At 34.7% G+C, this 23,932-nt stretch overlaps 2 protein-coding genes across 2 annotated transcripts in view; one reads left to right on the top strand and one right to left on the bottom strand.

Annotated features, from left to right (window-relative positions):
• The window catches only part of LOC108974823 (unconventional myosin-VIIa-like), a 106,181-nt gene that overhangs the window by 42,468 nt on the left and 39,781 nt on the right, over nucleotides 1-23,932 (top strand). The gene's annotated exons all lie outside the window — the stretch shown is intronic.
• Nucleotides 1-23,932, bottom strand: part of LOC108974821 (probable serine/threonine-protein kinase DDB_G0282963) — a 76,399-nt gene that overhangs the window by 37,441 nt on the left and 15,026 nt on the right. Inside the window, exons 3-4 of the mRNA XM_018942882.1 lie at nucleotides 8,854-8,930; nucleotides 4,177-4,253 (exon numbers count right to left, since the gene is read on the bottom strand). Of these exons, the coding sequence (XP_018798427.1) occupies nucleotides 4,177-4,182 (6 nt within the window). The 5' untranslated portion in view covers nucleotides 4,183-4,253; nucleotides 8,854-8,930. The remainder of the gene's footprint in view (nucleotides 1-4,176; nucleotides 4,254-8,853; nucleotides 8,931-23,932) is intronic.

Genomic DNA, 23,932 nt, shown 5'->3' with positions numbered 1-23,932 from the left:
CATATTTCAATTGATTGCGATTGCTTTAAGTGCCTTCAAACAAATTGCAAAAGAAAGGAAATTTTAATTTTCTGGCGTTGCCATATGGACAAAAGAAAACATTATAAACTATATATTTTAACTTCGTTTTCTATTTGATTGTGGTTGCTTTAAGTACAAAAAAAATGTTTGTAAAAAAAAATTTTTTTTAATTGTTAGAGGTTGCCATATAGAAAAAACAAACCAATATTTTTAAATTTTTTAGTTTATATTTCAATGACTGGTGCCACTAATTTAAACAATGATAATCCTACAAACAAATTGCAAAAAAATAATTAAATTAAATTAATTGTTTGGTGCTGCCATATCGACAAAAAAAGAATTATAAGCCATACATTTTAAATTCATATTTAAATTGATTGTGACTGCTTTAAACTCCTACAAACAAATTTAAAACAAATGTATTGTTTTGAGGTTGCCATATGAAATTTATTGCTGTTTATACATATTTAAATTGGTTGTGGCAGCTTTAAACTGCTATTAATTAATTTTTGTTCATTTTAATTTTTCAATGTTGTCATATGGACAAAATTTTACATGAAATTTATATTTAATATCGAAGTGCCGTTCAGCTGCAGAGTTTCGGTTTTCTTGGCTCGAATACTCTTTCCCGATTAATATTAAAACCACAAATATATTTTATTTTTTTTAAGGACAGTTATGACACTTAATTACTTAAATAATTGAAGCAAAAAAAAAAAAAACTGTGGCATCTCCTGTAATTTTAGTTTTACCTATTGCTGTACGCCTACGTTGACCTTTTTGGCCTTACCGCCATTGCCTTTGTTGTTTTTTTGCGCCCCGTTTTGTGCCATTTACTTGTCCACCATAAATTTAACAGTCATTATTTTGATGGCAATGGTTTAATGTTTATTTCAGTTGTGTATTGCCATTTATTATGGGGGTGTTTCCTGTCGAAATGTCAGTTGATATATCCCAAAGGTTGTCAGCTTTCGGACATACGTACACTTTTTTTGTTCTTTGTGTGTGTGTCTCTGTTGAAAAGGCATGTCGTGCCTGATTGTTTGGCGACGCTGCTGCTTCATATTATTTACTTGTCAGTCTGTCAATTGTTTGTATACATGTGTCTGTGTGTGAATGGGGGGAGACTTTGCAATGGTCGAATTATAACTATTATACCCGTACTCGTATATGTTTGTGCAAGCGTGTATCGGTTGTGACCTTGAATGCTGTTTGCGCTGTTGCATAAGCGTGATTTGGGCGTTTCAATTGACATGTTTGTTGCTGTCGCAATTAATGTACTATATATTGCATGATAAAATATATATTTATTTAAATACATCCTCTTTAGTGTTAGCGACACTTTCTTTCAGCCACATGTTGTCATTGTTTGTCAAAGTGACCTGTGTGGCAGAAATACATATATACATATGAGTATACCACATACATATACATATATGTATGTATCGTGTGTGTTCCTTTAATGTTTTTCTCTGCTTCAACATTTCTATTTACATTTCGGTTGGCATGATTGTACTTGAACTTGTCAACAACAGAAGATAATCGCCAGCCGCTGTCATTGCCATCAAGGTAGCGCTGACTATCGCGATGGGCGCTGAAAGAAACCGTTCCTTTTAGTTGAAAACACACAAAAGTTATTTAAGTAAAGCCTTTCTCGTGGAATAAATCTATACACACCTACATACATTAATATATACTCATTTGCAAAAATGGTTCCGAGTTAGTAAATGTTGGCAAGTCCATTCTGTGTTTTCGTTTCTTTCGCCATATTCATATGACAATTGACACTCAAGCATAGTACGGTTAGTATAGTGCGTCACGTTGCCATTTGTCTTCGCGGCCAAGCGGCTTAATATTTATATGTGCGTGTGTGTGTATTCGCATGTGCCTTTATTTGTATTTGTACACACTTAAGCACTTAGTGTATGCATACTTATTGGCGTATATGCTTTGCTTGCATATGGACGGTATTAAGCTCACACGTGGACCTGTCATGAGCGCTGCACTCAAGTGAATAAATAGCTGTATTTCCAGACTAGGCAGCTGCTAGTGCTTTTTAATTTTATTGTTACATTTATTGTTGTAAGTTTTATATTTTATATGGTACTTTATAATTTGTTTCCTCTTGAAATAGAAATGCATAAATTTTCCTCTTTTTCAGTGCCAAATATAAGTGAAATTTTTGTATAGAGGAAAATTGTTTGTTCAGAAGTACGAAGCAGACATCTTAAAAAAGGGTATTTTTGGGAATTACGAAAAAGAAAACACCAACTACTGTGGCAATTGTTTTAAATGCTCAAGGTATATTTACACATAGTTTGAGAGGAGACGGTTAAAGTTATGAGGAAAAAAATTAAATATTCCTAAAGTTACAAACGATTTAAGATGGCGATAAAAAAAAGCTAGAAGATATTGTGCATAAATCCTAGCATCGAAAAAGACATGAATTGACTAAAAAGTGGCAAGGTTTTTACCCAGAATTTTCCCCGAACCAAACCAAAAGTCTTCTAAGTCATTCAGAACTATTCACAGTACATGCAGAGTTTGATAGTGATCGGATCACTTGTCACCCATTAATCACTCATGCAAATTTGAAAAATCTTGCTCCAAAAAAAAAAAAGGCATTAAAGAGGCAATACCAGTGTAACCCATGAAAAATTAGACAATTTTCGTGAATTTTTAAAAGAAAGTACTCTTTATAATGATTCGAAAATGCCTTTCATATGGTTATAGAACGTCACATTTTCCGACAATATCTATGTTATAAAATTCATCATCCTAAAAAAAGTTTAAAAACGATTTTTATTTATAATTGTGTAACAAAACTTAATTTTTTCATCTTCAGAGTATTTGTTAGTAAGTACTAATAACATTTCTTATCTCCAGTGAGAATCATTTTGGTACATTTTCGCTTGTGTAGGACCTATGAGGCAGGTATCTCTGAAGCGTCCAACAGTAGCCTGCCACCATTCACATATATGTGTCTTGGTGAGATAGTTCACCTTGCTCTTCACTAACATCTTCTAAATTTTCTGAAGAAAATATACTTTAATATTCATTGGGCAATATATTACTTGAAATTTGAAATAAATTTACTATATCTTTGACGATTTCTTTGTAGTTAGGGTCTTTGTTATTGCCTAACATTTCTTTATGATTTCTTTAAAGGCAATTCAAATCTTTGAAAATGAGCTGTGGATCAGCCATAAGTCGTCAAGGCACTTAAAGCCACGTAATTCTATTGAAATATGAAAAAAATTTTACACTAGGTGTGTCGTTGAAATTAAAACCACTGAGGTTGGTTTGTTCTTTGATAAGGAGTGGCATATGTAGAAGGTTACTTTTCGAATTCTTAAGTCGGCACTTTTCAAAATGTTGCAATGTATTTCAAATATTTTTATATATTTGCATGAAAACATTCCAATAGGCGAGACCTGGTACAAAAATATTTCGTGCATAAATCTGTTTTATACTTATTTAGTCCATGATCCGTCGAGTCGGTGGTACTGCATTCTTCTAAAAGTGAATTCATATCTAGTATAACATTTAATTAGTTACAAGCCATTTTACATATTTTGCTTTCACCACACAACAATATGGCAAACGAATACGTGTGAATTTAAAATACTCTCAAGGGCATAAAAAATGCGTGTTTTAATTTTTTAGTTTTGGTTTAATTGACGGATGGATGTATGATCATTGTAATATTTACACACACGCACGCAGTTTCTGCATATACTCCTCAAATCATACATATATATGTATATTATATATGTATCTACACAATGACTATTTCTCCACTTGTAGCGAAGTATTTACACAAAGTCAAAAGCTCAAAGTGAACATAATAAATGTATATCAATTCACCAATACAATGAACTAATGCTCTGAGTAACTATTATTTTCGTTAACTAGTCTATTTACAAATGTTAATTTCATATAATTATATAATTTGTTATATATTAATAAAATATCATGCGTTTGAGTTATTGTCTCTTAGTATTACAGAGATATTATTCGATATTAATTAATAAGCCTGCAACTAAAAGATTACTTGAAATATCTTCTCCAGTAAATATGGTACTTAATACTAAATAGGTATTTTATAATTTATAAAAAATATATTAATAAGTAAAAGAGATTTATTTAACATACCTGCATCGTCGTATCCAATATGATATTACAGCGATACCGGCTATGACAATTGCACCCAAGGCACACCAAAATATGGTCTGTAAAGTAAATAAGAAATTTGAAAAATATAAATTCTTCCACTTAAAGATTATAAATTGGCGTAAATATTTGCATATTTATTCAATAGTGCGTATTATTTACCAGTTAACGACATTCATTCTGAATTATCGACAATTTCAAGAAACACAATGAGCTGGTGTCTCGCACGAAATGTTACGCGTATGTGTTTGCGTGTATGGTTGTATGTGTATTTTTGTTTCTGTAACGTGTGCAATTGCAACTGGTTATCATGGTTAAATGGGCTTGGCTGATTGTGCAGGATTATTTTCACATGCATTTACTTTTTTAGCTCAAGGTGGGTATTTTAATTGGCGTAATATTTCTTACTGCGTGAAATTTAATAGTGGCAACAGGGTCGGTCATCCTTGAAATTGAAGGTTTTAGACTTGTAATAACATTTTTCAATTAATTAAATTAAATTTACCAAGGAATTGTTATGCTGAATGTATATCACAATTTATTTAATATAAACTATGAGTGGTATAAAGCCTTCAAAGACGGTCGCGAGACCGTTGGAGACATGCCTCGTTCTGGACGCCCTTCGACCTCTTCAAACTGTTGAAAATATTAAAAAATTGTAGGGTATGGTGCTTGAAAATCATCCGGGGAGTGCGTTTGAATGATTTTGGTGGATATTTTAGTATGAAGCGCGTAGTTGCTCGACTCGTCCCGAAAAAGCTGAACTTTTTTCAAATCGATCCATGATTCTGACCGACTTTAAAGTCAAAAAGGCATTGAATACCATCGATCAACCAACGTATTTACCAGAATTGGCTTCGTGCGATTTTTGCTCGTTCCCCAAACTGAAATTGCCGCTCCATGGAACCAGTTTTCAGGCGATCGAAGAGATAAAATTAAATTCACTGAAGTAGCTGAAGGCCATTCCAAAAAGAGCTTACGAAAAGCGTTTAGAGAAGTTGGAAAAAAAATTCATGAATTATGATTAAATATTTTGCGTTTTATTTACATTTTCCGGGTACTTATACTGCCTTTTTGACAATCCCGTTTTAGAGTGATATGCCCAGAAACTAAGTCCCAGACCAGTAAGTCTCAAATTTTCAAGCCATTTTCCATCCAGGGGTGCCAGTGGGATTGGAAATAAAATACCTAAGCTGATTGGTGTAAGGTTCGAGGCGCTTTGTCGATTTTTGTTAGATATAATATGAATATACGACACTAGTGTTGCTCATACGCCATGCCGCTCAAGTGCTTTTCCTTAAGATTTCGTACAAAATGTTTTGATAAAAAATGTTGAGTTCGTTAATTTCGAATTATGCTTTATGCTGCATTCTATTTCGAAAATAATGTGAAGTTGGCCTTTAGATTATTATTAAAAAAAAATTCAATTCATAGCGTAATCAGCAGATTATCTTAAACCTGAGATCTAATAAAAAACCCATAACTTTTGAATTCAACAGAAGCTTTAATTTAGCATAATTGGGTGAAAACGATTTATGTTAAAAATACACCATTTTTACCGTTAACATGTTGCCATTGAAAGGTAATTTCATAACATCACACTCATAGAAGACCCGACCACTGACATTATAATTTTCGCTAATTAACTGTTAACAACATAAGTCACTCAAAGCAGCCTAAATATGCGTTTCTGCGATATGACTGGCAACGTTTGTCTGCCAAGAAGCAATGTAATTACACCGCACACCCCTACTTGATTGCCATCAATTGTGCACGCTAATGACGTCTTAATATCTCGCGCCTACGGTGCATAGAATCATTTAGACAGCCGCCTGCTGTCATTATGTAGCAAATTGATGACAATTTAAGCACGAGTTCTGTGCGGTCTTGCATGCAAGAATTCAATTCTTTCAAGCCAACTGACAACTTTTTGGCATGCCACACGCGCAATGAGTTGGCGAAAAATGAAACCACATAACGGGCAAACAACAAATAATACCAGCAAACAGTAGTTAATGGACAATATTTAGGCAGACTTTGCACATTGCACTGTGGCTGACATTTTCGGTTATCTTTTGGCATGCATTCGCTTTTCCTACGTCTCTTAGATGTTTCAGTTGTATTGGCACGCTGCCAAAGCGTACAAAGTGAGTGCTTGGGTGCATGTGTGTGCTGGCTCAGCAAAACTGGAATGCGCTCGATTGCAAACCAAAAATGAACTTTCAAGTGACGATTGATTTTTATTGTTTTACAATATTATATTTTTTGGCAGTCAACAAATCAACAGTATCACGGTGTGGCAACACCATGTATCCGGGCACTGATGAAAACCCTAAATGGACTGCAAACGCAGACAAATGTGTGTATACTATATATGAAACGAATGTTAATAGTAACATCATCTAAATATTTACATTTGACGTTTAATACATAAATATGTTTGGTCTAATGCAGCACGAGTTGTTGTGCAAAAGTTTGCTACAGTGCTGCCATTTTAAACCAATATTAATTATACTTGTATGTACTTGAGAAAAAAGTGTCCCTTAATTTTAGGAAGCAACTAGAAAAACGTTAACTTCAGTTGCACAGAAGCCATTAAATAAAAATTCAATCAAAATACAAAAGAATCCTAACAAGAAGATGGTTTTGGTCGGCCAGCTTGTATGGCGGCCATATGATATAGTGATCCGATATTAACCATATTTTGGGAAATTGCGCCATTACCATAGGTAATTAATAGGAACAATTTTTTGAAGATATCTCTTCAAATGGAAAAGTTTTCCATACAATCGTTTGATTCCGTTCTTTCACTTTGTATGGTTGCTAAACGCTAAAGTGATCTGATCTGAACTATTTTTTCGGAGATTATGCTATTGCTTTTGACAACAATTCCTGTTAAATTTTTAGAAGATATCTTGACAAATGGAAATGTTTTTCATACACGTACTTGTTTTCCAAACGTTTAGTTTGTATGACGGCTATGTATATGCTACAGTGATCCAATATGAACTATGAGCAGCTTCCAGAAAAGACAAGGGCGTATGCGAAATTTTAGGTCGATATCTCCAAAACTGAGGGACTTGTTCGCATATACCATATACAGACGGACGAACGGAAAGGCGGCCTGACATGGTAAATCGACTCTGCCCGTTTCCGGATTATTTATTTATATATTTTGTAGAGTCTCCAACGTTTGCTTTTGTATGTTACAAACATCGTGTCGAAGTTAATACATACCCTGATCAGGGCGTGAACATTTTTTATTCTTGAGCTGTACTGGAAACTGTTCTACATGATATGCTTCAAAAGTATATTTGATTTTATGATCAAAATATAAATATTCAATATAAATTTTTAATAAATTTGTCATTGTTTCCACAAATGTTCAAAATTCTTTCAAAGTTTTCCGTTTATCTGCAAAGCGACAACACTGGAATATCGTCGTGAGCTAACTAGCAACTCAACCTATGTGTACAAATTTACTTGGCTTCCGCACATAGTCTGCGCAACGGCGGTAATACTCGTGAGTAAATACGCCGTTATTCAGCGTTGTTCATTTAATCTGCTCCTGTGTATGTGTGTGTGTGTGTTTAATGTGCGCCCATTGCATTTGCATGCAAATTATTTACCCTCACGTATTGTGGTTGTTTATCTGTGCATGTTTGCTTTATTTAGTTGTTTGTGTGTTCTCATTCATTAGAAAATTCATTGTGCATGCAAATTCGCTATTACCGAATAAATATAAATTTGAAATTAATTTCGCGCACACACAACCACGAAATACAATGAAGTATTAATTTTTTTTGGATAAAATTCGACGCGTGAAGCATACATTTATTTTTATCATAGTGGTTTTTAATAGATATGGATGGAGGATAAAGTAAATTTTTCAGTTTTAAATCGTAAAATTAAATGGTATAATTATTTTTGGAGGAGTGTATTTGTGCTCTATCATAAAAAAAAATCAAAAATATGTATAAATAGTTTCGAAGAGTTTGGCGTGGCAATTTCCCTCTAGTGACAGGCATATGAAACCACTACAATTAACAGGTAATTTCTTTTCTTTGGCAATGGAGAAATCGCTTATAAATAAATTTATTGAAGGAAATTTTTGGTGAGCGCATTATATCGTCGATCTGTGGCCCTTTAAGATATTTTTTGTGGATTTTTGTTAAGTCGCTTACATAGGCAGATAAGCCGCAGGCGATTGACGCCTTGACCCTTCATTGTGTGAAGTTAAGAAATATGAAAATCATTTTTGGTAATATATGTGTTATGGTTAACAAAGTTAACCTTTCGTGTTTAATGAAGACATTTAAATTTTCGTTAGAGAAATATTTTGCAAGGCCAATAAAAGAATCGGAAGTTTTTTCTACTGTCAAATTAATTTTCGTGCATAAGTGAAGCCTTAACTAACCTAAATTGAGCTATATTAGAGAGCTGATATTTTGGAGAACTCTGAGAAATTTTTTTTAACAATTTTGGAAATTTCGTAAACTTGGAATTTCTATACAAATCTCGATCTGGATATTTCTAAAGTTCTGTAGAAATTTCTATAAAATTTTTTTCAAAATTTGTTGTATGAAAATCCTTTCAAAAATTTTGACTTTTGTGTTAGTATTAAAAGTTGTTTATGTGAGTATATAAATTTGTACTTACAATCCAATAGTGTGATTCAGCACGTTCTCTCACATTAACTTTCATTTCACCTTGATCGCCTGTGTCACAGAGTTAATCTATAAAGACAAGAGAATTTATATTTTTGTTATTTTTATGATATTTTATTAATTTTATTATAAACGATTAAATGCGTTTATGTATTTATATAATAAAACTCTTTTTGTTATATGAATTATTATAAATAAAAAAAAAAAAAAATATAGGTTCCCGAACTGGTCGTTCGCTTTGCAGTCTATTAGTTTTCAAAACGATAAAGTAGTTTATATTGGGTGGTCGAAAAAGTCTTTTCGTATTTATTATCATATCATATAGTGTTGGAAATGTGAGATTTTAAACTTCATTTAGCACAAACAAAAAAAAAAAAAAAAAAATAAAAAAGTTGTTACTGCTGTTCAAAAATGAGTGAAAATAATGAAGAAATTCGCTATATTTAGACATGTTTGTGTAAAACAGGGAAGAATTCCACTCATGCCATTAATGAGATTTGTGAAGTTAACGGAGACGATGCTGTATCAGTTCATGTAGCACAATGTGGTTCGCTCGCTTCCGTTCAGGAAATTTCGAAATTCCGAAATTTCGATTTACACTGAGGAAAGTTTTACCCTGATGAAATAATGTCTCTAAAAGAAAAAAAATGTCAAACAGTGGTCGATCAAAATGGTACATATTTGTTTATTTATTTCTTGGTATAAATAAAACAAATGGTTGAGGTTTGATTAGAAATACGTAAAAACTTTTTCGACTAGCTAACATTATACAAAATAATGGAAAATAGACAAATACTGGGACTAAAACACGATTGGTAATTATTATCGAGAAATAATATGTTGACCGTGTAACGAAGAAAAGAACTGGCATTGACTTAAGCAATACGTATTGATATGAATGTGCTTTTAATGAAATATTCTACACAGGAAAATTGTATTGAAAATAAATTAATATTACTTTTTATAAATTATTTCCAAGCTTTTATTCTTAACGATATTTCCATATGGATTACTTGCATAAAAAAATCCACAATGCGTTTTAATTCTTTAATTGATAAAATAAACTACTTCACTATTTTAATTTGATTGAATTTTAGTAAAATAAATTTTCCTTTAATACAAATAAAAGCAAAAATTTTACTTAAATTTTTGCAACATGAATTCAAAAAAAAAAAAAAAAAAAAAAAAAAAAAAAAAAAAAAAAAAAAAAAAAAAAAAAAAAAAAAAAAAAAAAAAAAAAAAAAACACAAAAAAAAAATACGTAAAGAAGTTATAAGTGCCAAAAATTTTAACTTCTCTTTAAACTATTGCACCATAAATTAAAAAAAAAAAAACATGAAGACCCTATAGATGCCAAAATTTAATTAAATCCGTGATACAATTTATGCCTTTATTAAATTTGATTTAAATTTTTATTTATAAGCCATTTTTGTCTTAATTTTTATTTTTGTTAACATGCTTTTAAAGCAGCTATAAAGCAGCTTTGTTTACATTTCACACCCACACAAAACGCAATATGTGGAGGCGTAGCGCCAACGGCAGTCATGGGCAGACGCCCACATGCCTCGCAATGTGACTCAATTTAAGCGAATTGTTTGTCATTGCGGCACAGTTCGTTGCTATTATTTGTCTCCCCAACTGTGGCGGCAGGAGCCCGTGGGATTGTTGGTAATCGAATGGCAGCAAACTTTTGACATTTTCGCAAAGCCTACACAAAACGCCATTCCGCCATTCGGTGATGCCTGTCAAAATGTTATGATTACTTTTAAGTAATAAATATGTTTGCGGCGAAGGCGTTAGTGCTGTTTATCGTTGAAGTTTAGGCGTATTTGCGTTATTTGCAGCTTTCAACGTGGCATTTTTGAGCGTTGAGCTTCTTGGAAAATTTGTGCGAATTATTTGCGGTTTATCAAAGTCACCAGTAAAATGATGTTAAAGCAATAACTTGGAGATAATTGAGTCTAAGACACGCGTTGGAGTAATTTTTTTGTGTAAAGTTGTACGCTGTTTTGTCATTTACACGGCGTTGTGCCGGCTCAAATCTGTGTTATAATGGAAAATACGATTGAAGTATTTTTATATGAAATGTGCATTTTTTATCATGCATTAGAACATCATATTTATTGGCTGATATTGTTGTTTATATTACAAAATAAACAATATAGTTTCCTTATTGTAAGCTTTACATCTATATTTTCTACAAAAGACTCATAGAGACAACAGCTAAATATGTTTTGAGCCATCTTCATAATATTGACAGCAGAAAAGGTTCTTTACCACGCAATACACATTGAGTGGACAATGCCGCCCTGGCGTATGAGCAACTTTTTAGCATCTATTACACAAATATTATTTTCTTCTTATTTAAACTTTTTTTTTTATCGCAGCACAAACAATAACAACAAAAATTGAGTGACACGAAGGTCAAATGTATGCAGATATCTCTCAAATAAGAAATGGAAATGTAAAAAATTATTTGCAAAATGATGTGCTTTAATGTGTATACACATATGTGGATATGTATGAAAATCAACGTACCATATATATGTATGTATGTGCACACATATGAGTTTCTAGAATAGCCGCTTAACAGCTTAACGTAATCGTATTAGCATTACCAAAGCTCACAGTGGATTTTCTTTTGAATTTTTCTATTTGCGTATGTCAGTAGATATCTGCTACTCAAATGTGGCAATAAAGTCTTCGTATATGAATATATGTATGTTTGTATGTATAACTTCTTCTTCAGTAATATTGTTGTTTTTGCTGTTATTAGCAGACATAATATTATTATTGCATTGGACGACACCAAAAATCTCAGACACTTTGGTGGCGCTTCAGTTTCAAGTCACAGACAGTCTTGCATTTGAATTTCTTTGCTGTGATTTTCACGAGAAAGAAAGCTGCCTTAAGCTAGCGCATAAGAAGAATTGGTGTGAAATTTATGTGTAATCGCGAATTCTGTTAATTTGTTAGATGACTCGTGACAAATTGAAGCTCTAGCGGCTTTACTACTTTTTTGTTTACGGATGAAGAAGAAAAGATGCGGTGAAATAAATGTTGTGGAATTTGGTTGAGTTATTTTTTAAAATTTTTTCTTAGAAATACTTGAATGCTATAATGTATTATACTAGTTTGTTACCATGGACATGAAAAAGTAAACTTCAGAGACCCTATATATAGTACATATATCATATGTAAATGCTCAGCGTGACGCGCTGAGTTGATTTAGCGATGTTGGTATGTCCGTCCGTCTGTATATATGTGAATTAAGCACTCACCCGTCATTTTATTATCAAAAAGTTACAAATTTGTCGAAATGGTTTACAATATCATATAGCTACTATACAAACTGAACAATCGGAATAGAGTACTTGTGTGGAAAACATTTTCATTTATCAAGATATCAACAAAATTTGTATGGATTAATGTCCGAGGCAATGCTATAATATGTGAACAAACTGTTCACTTCGGACTATTATAGCATATAGTTGTCATATAAACTGAGCAATCGAAAAAAGTGCGGGTATGGAAAATTTTTTAATTTTACCAAATATATTGATGAAATTTAGAATGTGTTGTTTTTTAAAGCAGTGGAGCAATCTGCGAAGAAATTGTTCAGATCGTGTCATTGTAGCATATAGCTGTCATACAAACTCGCCGATGAAAGTTCTTGTATTAAAGTTTCAGTGCAAGAGATGTTAAATTTTTTGCTTGTTTATTGTAAAATTTCTTTCCTTTTCTGTTGCCTTAATGTCGCTATTCACCTCAAAGAATCGCAATTTAATTTTGGTGGCAAGTTTGGTGAAATTTTCATGTTTTAAGTGTTGCCTGAGGATGCGCACTCAAATAAAAAGCACTTCACAAGAAGATGCGCATCTACACATTAAAATACAAAGCAATCATGAAATAAACGAAAACTCTAACAACAACACAGAATATAAGCACTGAGTTGACTAGAGGCAAAATGGTCCCAGAAACGTGTGCCCACGGAAGCTGAACAATTTTAATTGCAAAGCAAAAGTTCACAAAAAGCAAAAGTAAAACAGAACAGGAAATATATATATTTAAGTTTTACCGCTACCTGCTAATATAGTATATTTGTATTTCAACCGCTACCACACCATTCAAATTTTGAATGAAGTGGAATGTCTAAGCAAAAGCTTAAAAATCGTTTTTCTAAATTAAAACTCATTTCTCATTAAATTTAACTTCCACCAAACACTTCAAAAGCTTAAAGTATCTGAAAATAGCGCAAAACTCGAGGCATTAAAGAAATGAGCACAAAGTCAAATATGCTCAAATACCAGCACACTTTGCGTTCACTTACATACTTATGTACTTAAATACTTATCTGTCTAACTTTCGATATGCTTTTACGAAATTTGAACATCTGCGCGACGCAAAAAATCTCTCAAAGTAAGTCCGTAGGTGCGTATTAGGCAAGAAGGCAATCAACACAGCTGCTATGGCAGCCGTTGGTAATTTTCTTGGCAACACGGTTAAGTATACGCCTGGGTTAATTGTTGGCAAAATAAATCGAAATGCACTCAAACTTTCAGTGCATAAAGCCAAAAAACTGCAATATGCAAAACTTAGTAGTTATTAAGAGCGTACATACAAACACGAAGATATTTTCGGGTGAAAGTTTTTGTGTAATTTGATATCGCGGAATGCAAGTAGGAGCTAAAATTAACTTTGGGCTTTCACTTTTAATGGGGAAACATAAATACTCAAAAATATGTGTTGGTAATTTACATGTAGTAGTAAATAATTTCAGTATTAAATTAGAATAATCTCACAATGGCTGGACTTGCGGAAAGTTAGAAAATTTTTTTTCACAAAGTAGAGACTGCCTAAAAAATATGCGCTTTTGATCGTTTTGAATTAAAAAAAATAGTAAACAATCAAATTTGGCGATATGGGTAGTTACAGATACAGATACAGACAAATCTCTAAAAAGTATTTTCTAAAATGTTCAGCTAAATCGGCACAATAGAACTCGAGAAATCGAGGATATCGTTTTGAAAGTTTAAGGCGCAGCTTAAAGAAAACGTATTCAAAGCTTCCGTAACTGATCGAGCCAGTTCGGCTGTCGAATAGGCGAAATGCCTATTACTTCGAAAATAATTTGAATTTCCCAAAATTTTATTAAAATTTGATTTTCTTACTTCTAGAAATTAATATTAGCTCTAAAAAAAATTAAATTTTGTGCTCTTAACCAAGTCACGCTACAGTGTAATATTATTCTGTTGATAACATTGCAGTAAATTTTCTGCAAATTATGTTCTGTTCCGCGTAGAGGTCATTTAATTCAACGCAACATTAGCAATTCTCGTAAAGCATTTGCATCTGAAGTGTGCAAACATAACTGCTTACATCCCCTACAACCATAAATTAAAATGTAACTACCGTTATATTTTCTACTTAGAGCTTTTTGAACATTATTTACACCCATACGAACACAAATAAGCGTAATGTAGAAACATAACTTTAGGACTTGTACTTAAAGGTTAAATATTAAACGTTTCTGCACTTTATTGTTATTTAACAACCATAATTTGCTGCTAGTTGGGGAGTATGCTCAGGCGCATGTTGCAAGTGAACTGGGCTTACTCGTTGGGAGTGTGCTAAAAATATCATAATATTACATAAGCAAGTTACATATAGAACTCCACATTATTTCTAGGAAAACTCAGCATATTATATATTATTCAACTGTCATTAGTTGTCGTTAACAATTCTTAAGACCGACCAGTGAGGCTCTAAGCAAATTGAAGTGAATATTTTCAGCAGCAAAGGCATCTAGGAAGCAGCTTTATGTTAAGGTTTGGAAAATTTACTGCTGATTGTCATGTGACAATCGGAGCGTATACTTAAATCAGTCAAAAATATACGGGAGATAAGAAGTTCTTGAGATGCTATCGTAGCTTCAAAATTAATTACACTAAAGTGGCATAAGATAATATATAATAAATAGGGCAGGGTTGAACCGCGACTATAGGTATTTTGTGCCTTCTCCTAAATCACAAAGACTTCCTTAGCCCCAGCATATTGATAAAGTCCAATATACTGTTAGGTGCTGGTGAGACGATGCCATCCTTATTCGGAAACATGGATTCCAGGGCAAGTCAATTAGCAAGTGTTCGGGAGTTTCAGGTTCCCTTTCGCAGAACCAGTTACTTGCCCAAGAAGCTCCATGTTATATAAGTGCGACGAGACTTTTAACGAGGTTAAGGTAAATTGCTAACCTCTCAGTATTGCAGGGTGATCACAGTTTGAATCTCAAATTGTTTGAGTTATTCTATCTCATCTTCTTCCGAACAGCTGATGCAGCTAGCACCCGGTAAGATATTCATCCTTACTGCGTGGATTCCGATTAGAAAGTGTACAGTTAGAATTCCAACAGCTTTTAAAAGTGGACTTTGACGAAAGGGAAGAATTTCATGAACCTACTACGATTTACGCTTGGTCAGAATGGCCTTACGACTTTACAGCTGCTGGTAGTCGACCAGGACTTGCTGATTTGGTTTGAGGACCAACAGTCCAGTATTGAACCACAAAATGCCAACCGAGTTCCTTTCAACTCCATTCCGAATTATTAAAACTAACGTATTTGTCCTAGCAAGTTCATCAGCCTTAGAGAGTTTTCTGCATTACTGCTGTGAATAATCTTGAGCACACAGTCAGCGAACTCGAGGGAGGTGGGAGAAGCTATGATCCATCTGTAAACCAGCCTTCTCTTTCAGCGAGTCCTTCCTTTTCAATGTCTCTCGAAGGTATGTGAGCAAAGAAGTGACTGCTGCGACTATGTGCGGCGGCTTGGTAATCCAAGTATTATGGAATGAAATCAAAGTATGTGAGGATTTCGGAATGCCCAGGCTGGCAGCATCTAAATATTCAGAATCTCTGAGTGCGAGGGCAGGGCACTTTGAGGCTATGTTCACCAGTTCTATATGTAGCCCGGTGCATAATGCGATATAAATATTGATGAGAGCAGCATCAGAGAGAATTTTTGAGAGTTTAACAAAAAATTTGTTTGCGAATTTGGTTTGAAAACATTTTTTGTGCAAGCACCTTTCATCATCTAGAAATGCGTTCAATAAGCTTAATTATGGTTTCAAAAAGGTAAAAAAACTATCTTTGCTGGGAGGCCCCACCCTTTGCCAATGGCACCCCTGCAGAAGTAAAAGGCAACCAATGCCACCCTTGTTCTTTCCTCGATGTTGGGTTTTCACAAGAGCTTCTTCTCTAGGATAAGTCCTACATCCCTAATTCTGTCGGTACGCTGAAGACGCTGGTAGATACGGCTCCGCTATTTTGTGCATTTTAGTACATATTTGGTCTTGCTAGGGTTTTTGGAGAGAACGTTTTCAGCAGCCAATTTGCTTTGAGCTAACTCGCACACGGTATTTGGGAAATTTCCCCCAACCATAAGAACTGCTTCCTCAATCCAGGATCATTGAAAACCATGAACCAGTGAACTGGGCAGAGAACCTTCTAACGAGGCGATGGGAGAATATATTTTATACATTTATAATAATCGCACATTTTTCCTCTGAAGCCTTATTTTAAAAGCTGCCTCAGCTTTCACTCTCGTCATAGAGCCGTCAGCTAAGCTGCGGTATGCACATATCTACATAAACATATATTGGAATGTATATAGCGCTACCTCGCCTAACCATGGATGCACACTGCTCACAGTCTTAACAGTATTGAACGAGTGAAATCCAATCAATAAAATTGATTGCTTTAAACGAAATAAAACAAAAGAGAGAAAGGGGATAGCCGCAGTAAAAATAAAAGTGAGAATTTCATAGAGGAAATTGTGTCACAGGTGCATAAAATCAGAGGGAGAAGTTAAGCCTTTACCACTTGTTGTCACTCACACCCCCTCGTTTACATTTCAGCTCTTTGTGCGGCGCTGTGAAATTCCCAGACGAATGTCGCAACGTTGCAGAAATTTTGCAAAATTTGCCGTTCAACTGGTGGGATTCGTTACAAATGCAACGTGCTCTATATTGTCACCAACTGTGTAGTTGTAGCTGTGGTAGTGGAAAGTTTTTCGTTTATGTACAGACACACATGCTAAATATAGGCGGGTTGGCAAGTGAGTCGATTGCACTAAGTCGAACGAGTTAATGAGTAGGGGCAATAAGGTTATATTTTTAATTGGACTAAAGCTGGCTGATGGCGGTTAACAAGAGACAAGTGATTGCATTTCCATTGGAGGTGCATCTGCAGAGCTTATTGATTCTTAGCTGATTATTATAGTGATTTCTTTAAACTCTGTTGTTGTGGTGTAAGGAAGACGGCATAAAAGTGGAGCAAAAGTGGCATTTATCGCAAAGAAAGGTTGTAAATATGTGCTATAAAAATATATTTTTGTGTTAAGGATTTGTTGCTGCGCATGTTTTTCTCTCCATTATCCATAGTACCATCAGTTGTTGACGTTTATTGAGACATTAGATTGTGAGATGGCTATTGAGGCACTTTAATTAAGATTTAATTCGAAGATTAATATGCATGGATTACGATTTTTCTTAGATTTAGAAATTAATAATATTGGCATATTTTATTTTTTTCAAAATAACTTTTAGATATTTATTTTATACTAATTAATCATACAAAAAACAAAAGAAAAAAACGTTAACTTTGGCAGCACCCCTAGCTATTATACCCTTCATAGGGACATTTCTATAAATTCATAAAATGGAATAAATCATCATTATCTTGATTTGATCGGTCAGTTTGAATGACAGCTATATGCCATAGAGGTCAGAGTTTTCGACAAATAAGCAGCTTCTTAAAGAAAAAAAGTCGCATGGAAAATTTCAGATCGACATATCAAAAACTGAGGGACGAGTTCGCGTATATATATACGGACTGACGGACATGACTCTTAGGTCCCCGAAATAACAGCCCTTGGCCGGATAAAATTCGGGTTAACACCGATAACGTAGAACCGGCTGTTGTGGGAACTGAAGAAACGTTGATGGCAACATATATGAAAATTGGCCAGCCAGCCCTTAACTACACCGCACAAATATGGTCGTCTGGATGCAGTGAAACAGAGACGAGGAAGCTGAAATCATGTCAAAACATTGCACTTCGGGTGCCTCTTGCTGTCTGACATTCAACGTCTCCATAGTGAGGCTCGTAGGGCTCCACTTAAGGAGCATAATGTACTCCTCTCCAAGCAAATTCTAGCTGGGTTTCTTTCGCAGAAATTATCATTGCAGTCACCTGTTTGGAGCGGAACCATCTCCTGGGAGCATCAAGAGATCATTCGTCAACTACATCGACGATATTAAACAATACGCCTACCAGACTTCGGACGCAACTTACTTCTGAAAAGCACTGACCGCCATTCACAGTGGAGACAATAATATCTTCACTAACTACCTCTCAGTGAATGACGTACGTGGAGTTAAACCACCACTCATTCCAGACGAACAGCTCGAGTTGCCGGGAGAAACGAGACTGACCCTTGCTTAGCGGCATTCTGGATATTGTAGCAGATTATACTCCTACTTATCCTCCAGAATAGAACCCGACATATCCAACATATGACTAGCGTGCAGCGAGTCTCCGTTTACACTAGCCACCTATTTGTATGATTATGGGATTAGGGATTAGATACCCGTTACAACAATAACCAACTCCTATCAGCTATTTATACTGATTAATTATATACAGGGTCTTCAAAGATTCTTACATACATACTTCATGGCAAACTTAATATTAATCCGCGTTAAACAAATTTTTTATGACTGAGCTCTTAATTTTTGCTTCATTTAAATTGAATCCGAGCAGCTTTTCTGCATGCAAATTAGTTCTGTGGGAATTCTGCGAACTGCCAAGTATTTATATATCTACGCAAATACAATTAGCGCTTAATAATAAATAAATAGTAATAATTATTTATAAAAGAGGTCATTAAGTACGGGCGCCAATAAAAACGGTATTTAGAGAGTGGAATGACAACATAAGAAAGTGGTGAAAAGTAAGCAATTAATTTTCATTGTGATGAGGAGACAAAATCTCATTTCATTTCATTAAAGTACGAAAATAATTTAATTAATTACTAAATTGCTATGTAATGCAAAAGAAAAATTTTAAAACTATTGTTGGTCTATTAAAATGTTTATATTTTTTATTCATTTTTTTATTTTTTATTTATTTTTGTGTACCTATTGGCTTGTCTTTGTGAGTTTTGCTGCAATCGTGTTGGAAATTAATTGAATGAAGTTTAATTATTGATGCTCAATACTTTTGTTGTCATTTTATTTTACTGCTCAAGTCTAGTATACATTTGATTGAAACTTTATTTTCTCTTAAAAGCAAACAAATTTTTAGTGCTTTTCGGTTCTTAGTAGAGACAAATCAATTTCAGTCACGTATTAAAGTTTTCATATCCCGAAATCGCAAATAAATATTGCATGATATCTCCATTTAGTTTGAATAAATTCTTGTGATTTAGGTGAACAAAGTTTTTGCAGATTATTTTACATAAATTTAATATTTTGTGCGCACAACTGCATGCATATTTTGACCAATAATGTTTTGGTGTATTATACATACAGAGATATATGTATATATCGTCTCTTAAAATGCAAAATTACGTAACATAACTTTTCATAGGTGTGCAGGCGTAGSAAAGACGATATAACAGAAACCACTCATATTGAAACAAAATTTTAGTTTCGGTTATAAAATGCTTATTTTAATAGTTATATATTTATTATAACTGAAAGCGGATGCTTAAAATTTTATGTATATATACATATATGTAACAAGATTTAGAAGCAAAAATGATATAATAGAAACCACTGACAACAAAAAAAATTTGGATTTTTTGTTATAAATGGTTATACATTGGGTATAACTGCTAGCTGAAGCATAAACTTTTATGTATGCAGTATAATATATGTACATATATGACATATGGTGTGGTGAATCGTGAACAATAAAAACATCAATATTGATTTTTTTTGATGATACGTTGTTTTGCATTTTAGGTGACCATATATGGAAGAGAACTCTTGAAATCTTAAGCAATGTGACGGCACTCTAGTGTGTCATTTTCGGAGTATATACCATATATATACATAAATATCTCCCTTCCGCCTTTTTGTCTTTTGAATTTCGCGGCTATGTATAAAACGCTACAGAACCCGTATTTGGCTATATACATCTTTGAAAGGTCTTGACATAACCTACAGAACGACGCTATGCAATGGACGTGTAAACATGAAGCTCACTAAAGCCGAAATTCTCGCTATTTTAAAGTTTCCTTCGTTAAAAGCAAATGCGCTAGAGAAACGTTTCGTGAGATTAGTGGTGTTTTGGGGGATGGTACTCTATCACTTTGAAATGCGGAGGAACGATTCTGAGCGGGTGAATATGACACCATTAGTAAGCGAGGCGACGAAAGACCTATGACGACGAATACCGATCAAATCATGGTAAACACGGAGTTAGACCGGCATGTGTAATCTCGTGAAATCGCCCAGAAGATGGGAGTTAGTCACTAAAACATTTCAAAACCATCTGCTAAAGGCTGGTTACACAAAAAAGCGTGATGTTTGGGTGCCGCATGATTTGACGTTAAAAAACCTTCTCGATCGAATTAGCGCTTGCGATATGCTGCTGAAACGGAACGAACTCGACCCATTTTTGAAGCGGATGGTGACTGGCGACGAAAAATGGATCACACACGACAATATCAAGCGAACACGTCGTAGTTGAAGGCTGATGAATCGTCCCAAACAGTGGCCAAGCCGAGATTGACGGCCAGGAAGGTTTTGCTGTGTGTTTGGTGGAATTGGAAGGGAATCATGGGCTGCTCCCATATGGCCAGACGCTTAATGCTACCATCTCCTGCGAACAACTGGACCACTTAAAGTAGGCGAACGACCAGAAGCGTACAGAATTGGCCAACAGGAAGGGTGTAGTGTACTACCAGGACAACGCCAGACCACACACTTCATTGATGACTCGTCAGATGCTACGGGAACTCGGATGGTAGTAGTGCCAAGTGATTACCACCTGTTCCTGTTCATGCTAATTTGTGTCTCACTCATTAAACGTAAGAAATTAAAAACTATAATTATAATCCGATAATATAATTTAGTTTACTTCTGCTTACTAAAAACATAAAAAAGCGAAACTGAAAAAAATCCCGAACGAACGAAAAATTTTTTAAGAAAGTATAGTGGTAAAGTTTGTTTGGCCGTGAGTGTAAATTCCACGCATATATAAATAGAAGATTTTGCATATTTTGTCTATTATATTTGGTTGTCAGTACTTCAAACGCCTGTGCTTGACAGCTAAGCGTTGATCAGTACTCTTATATTAATATATATGTGAATAAACCCATATATAGTAGCAGCAGTGAAGGTTTTTTATAGAACTGTAGTAATATTTCAATAAGCTAGTATAAAAAGATTAAAGATATTTTTTATATCTCTGCTTGTGACAGCACTGCTTAAATAATTTTATTGTGAGCAAATTCGTTTAGTATCGATGATTGATTGAGCAACTTTTTATAAAATTCTTTGACGTATTTTACGCTCTTCACATATTGTAGTTTTTGCTTGTAAAAAAACTAACTGTCTTTTATAAATTGGCTTCACTAACAATACGATGCTATTTTTACGATTTTACAAAGTCTCGCCACTATTTGTCTTCATCAAAGCGACAAAATGCGTTTGTGCTTTGTAGTTGTTTGTGTACTAGTGGTTGGTTTAATTGATTAATGAAAACACAGAAATTCAATAAAACTGTTAATTTCCGCGAAGTTATTGAACAAACATCACATTGGCAATTCACTTACATTCTGTTTTTTTTTTTTTGTGCAGTTGACGCGACTAAATCAATATCGTAAACTGCTAAGTGACCAGTCTTATGCAAACAGAGGACATTAATGACGTTTTTCCCCACTGCTCGCCGTTGTGCCTAATAGTCATACACCACCCATAATACAAAAACAGAGAAAACGCCCACAATTTATACACAAGCCAGCTGAGCTGCCGCTTAAAAGGTTCCCGTTTAGACCATTTCCTGCCACAAAGCTGAGCTAACTGAATTTTCCAAATCAACTTAGAAAGGCAAAAAGAAGGCGGAAAAGTGCAAAAATCCTTTTCCCTTTTCCTTTTCCAAATGTTTTTACTGTTGCTTGTATTTATTCGTTTTGTTTGTTTGTTATTTGCCGCGCACGTTTTTCATGCCACACCTGCTTTCGAAATTATGACGAGTGCTCATTTGAAGCCAGGCCGGGTTTGCTTATTTATTCGCTTGTATGTGTGTGTTTCGCGTGTTGGTAGTGAAATCAATTTTAGTATTGGCCAATTCCAGCTCAAGTCTCATAGTATTTTTGTTCATGACGTAGTTCTTTAAGCTGCGTGATGTGAATGTCACATTGACTACCACTGGACTGCTACCACTGCGCTCGTGTAAGTGGTCTGATGTGTGACGTCAATCATTGCCGGTTTTGGCAGACAAAACAAGCCAACCAATGCACTGACGTATTGACAGCGCAACCTGTAAATGACAAATCGAAGCAGAGCTGGCAGTAGACGACTGTTGGTTTTGTTTTTATTTTGTAAATGAATAGAGTATAAGAAATATAAGAGGTATATAGGTATGGTGTACGATAAAATGCTTCAGTACTTCAGAAATGTGAAGATAACCTCAGAAACAAAGTGTTGTCGCTGGAGAAATGGTGCACTGAGTTTATTCATACAGAAGTGTCGAAGCTAGAAGGAAAGCTTGGAGGAGAGTTTTCTTTAACAAGCTTTTCGTAGGCCTTAGCTCGTTTAATGTTTTTCAGGCTGCTATTAAGGTGGGGATATAGATATTGCTACAAAGTGCAGCTGCCTTTAGAGTGGTGTGAATTCACTTCGTTCACTGCAAAACCGTTGAGCTTGCCAAAGAGGGCACCCTTGCTTCACTCATATCGAAATGGGGCCGGGTTTTGACGCCATACGCGTCTTTCATTCTAGCACTGGGCCAAAAGACCTCTCGTGTGCTTAGCAGGTATTGGTCAACTACCAACTACCAACTTGTGTGACTGCTTGGTCATTTTGGCCTAGAGTAGAACGAAAGAGATCAACTAAACTACGTGCCCCTAACAAAGTTCATCTTGCCGTTATAGTAGGCGTTCTAACTGGATTCTGTTCAATAGGAACTGAAGCGTTACGGCTAAAAAACACGGCAAGTTGTTAAATAGAGAGGGTAAGGTGGAAACATCCAGTCACTTTCTTCTTCATTGTTCAGTCTTTGCGAGTTTGACTCAAACTTTTTCTTAATCTTAGCTTCGGCGAACCAGCATAATTGCCGAAACTGATCAGCAAAGTTGAGATAAGCTTAAAAAGTTTTTTAGATTTTTAAGGTATTTATATGGTATTACATAGAAATTTTAGGTATCACACCAGATCGGCATTAGAAGCTGACCAAGTGGAGATACCCGTTATGACCGACCATCTTACCCATCTCGGAATTTAGAGCGGTAGCCAGAGAGTTGATTCGGCGCCGTTCGCAGATACTCGGACCGACGTATGGAAAACAAAAATACAGCTTCTGCAAGAACTGAAGTCGTTCGACCTCGCTTCGCTCTATTGATTCTAGGAAGTTCCAAGAAAATCCGACGATTTCGAGCGAAATTTTGTTCAGTGATTAGGTCCATTTCTGGCTCACGAGCTGTCACTTTATTCAGAAAAAAACAACATTGTTGTTTGTAGGGCATCATTGGCGTTATTTCTTTAAAAATGATACCGGTGGGAACTTAACCGTCACTGGTGACCATTATCATGCAGTGATTTGATGCTTAAAATTGAATGTAGTAATTTCGGCGACATTTGGTTTCAACAAGATGGCACCACTTTCCACACATCGCATCAAACAATGGATTTATTGAGGAATACTTCGGTGAGCAGATAATTTTAAGTTCTGGGCCGATTGTTTGGCTTTCAAGATCATGTGATATCACACCGTTAGACGTTTTTCTGTTGAGATATGTAAAGTCTAAAGTCTATGCAGAAAGTTACGCTTCGATTCAGTCTTTGGAG

This window comes from Bactrocera latifrons, unplaced genomic scaffold, assembly GCF_001853355.1.
Source record: "Bactrocera latifrons isolate USDA-ARS-PBARC rearing strain unplaced genomic scaffold, ASM185335v1 scaffold_59, whole genome shotgun sequence".
NCBI classification, from domain to species: Eukaryota; Metazoa; Arthropoda; class Insecta; order Diptera; family Tephritidae; genus Bactrocera; species Bactrocera latifrons.
This window is presented reverse-complemented; position numbering and strand designations above follow the sequence as displayed.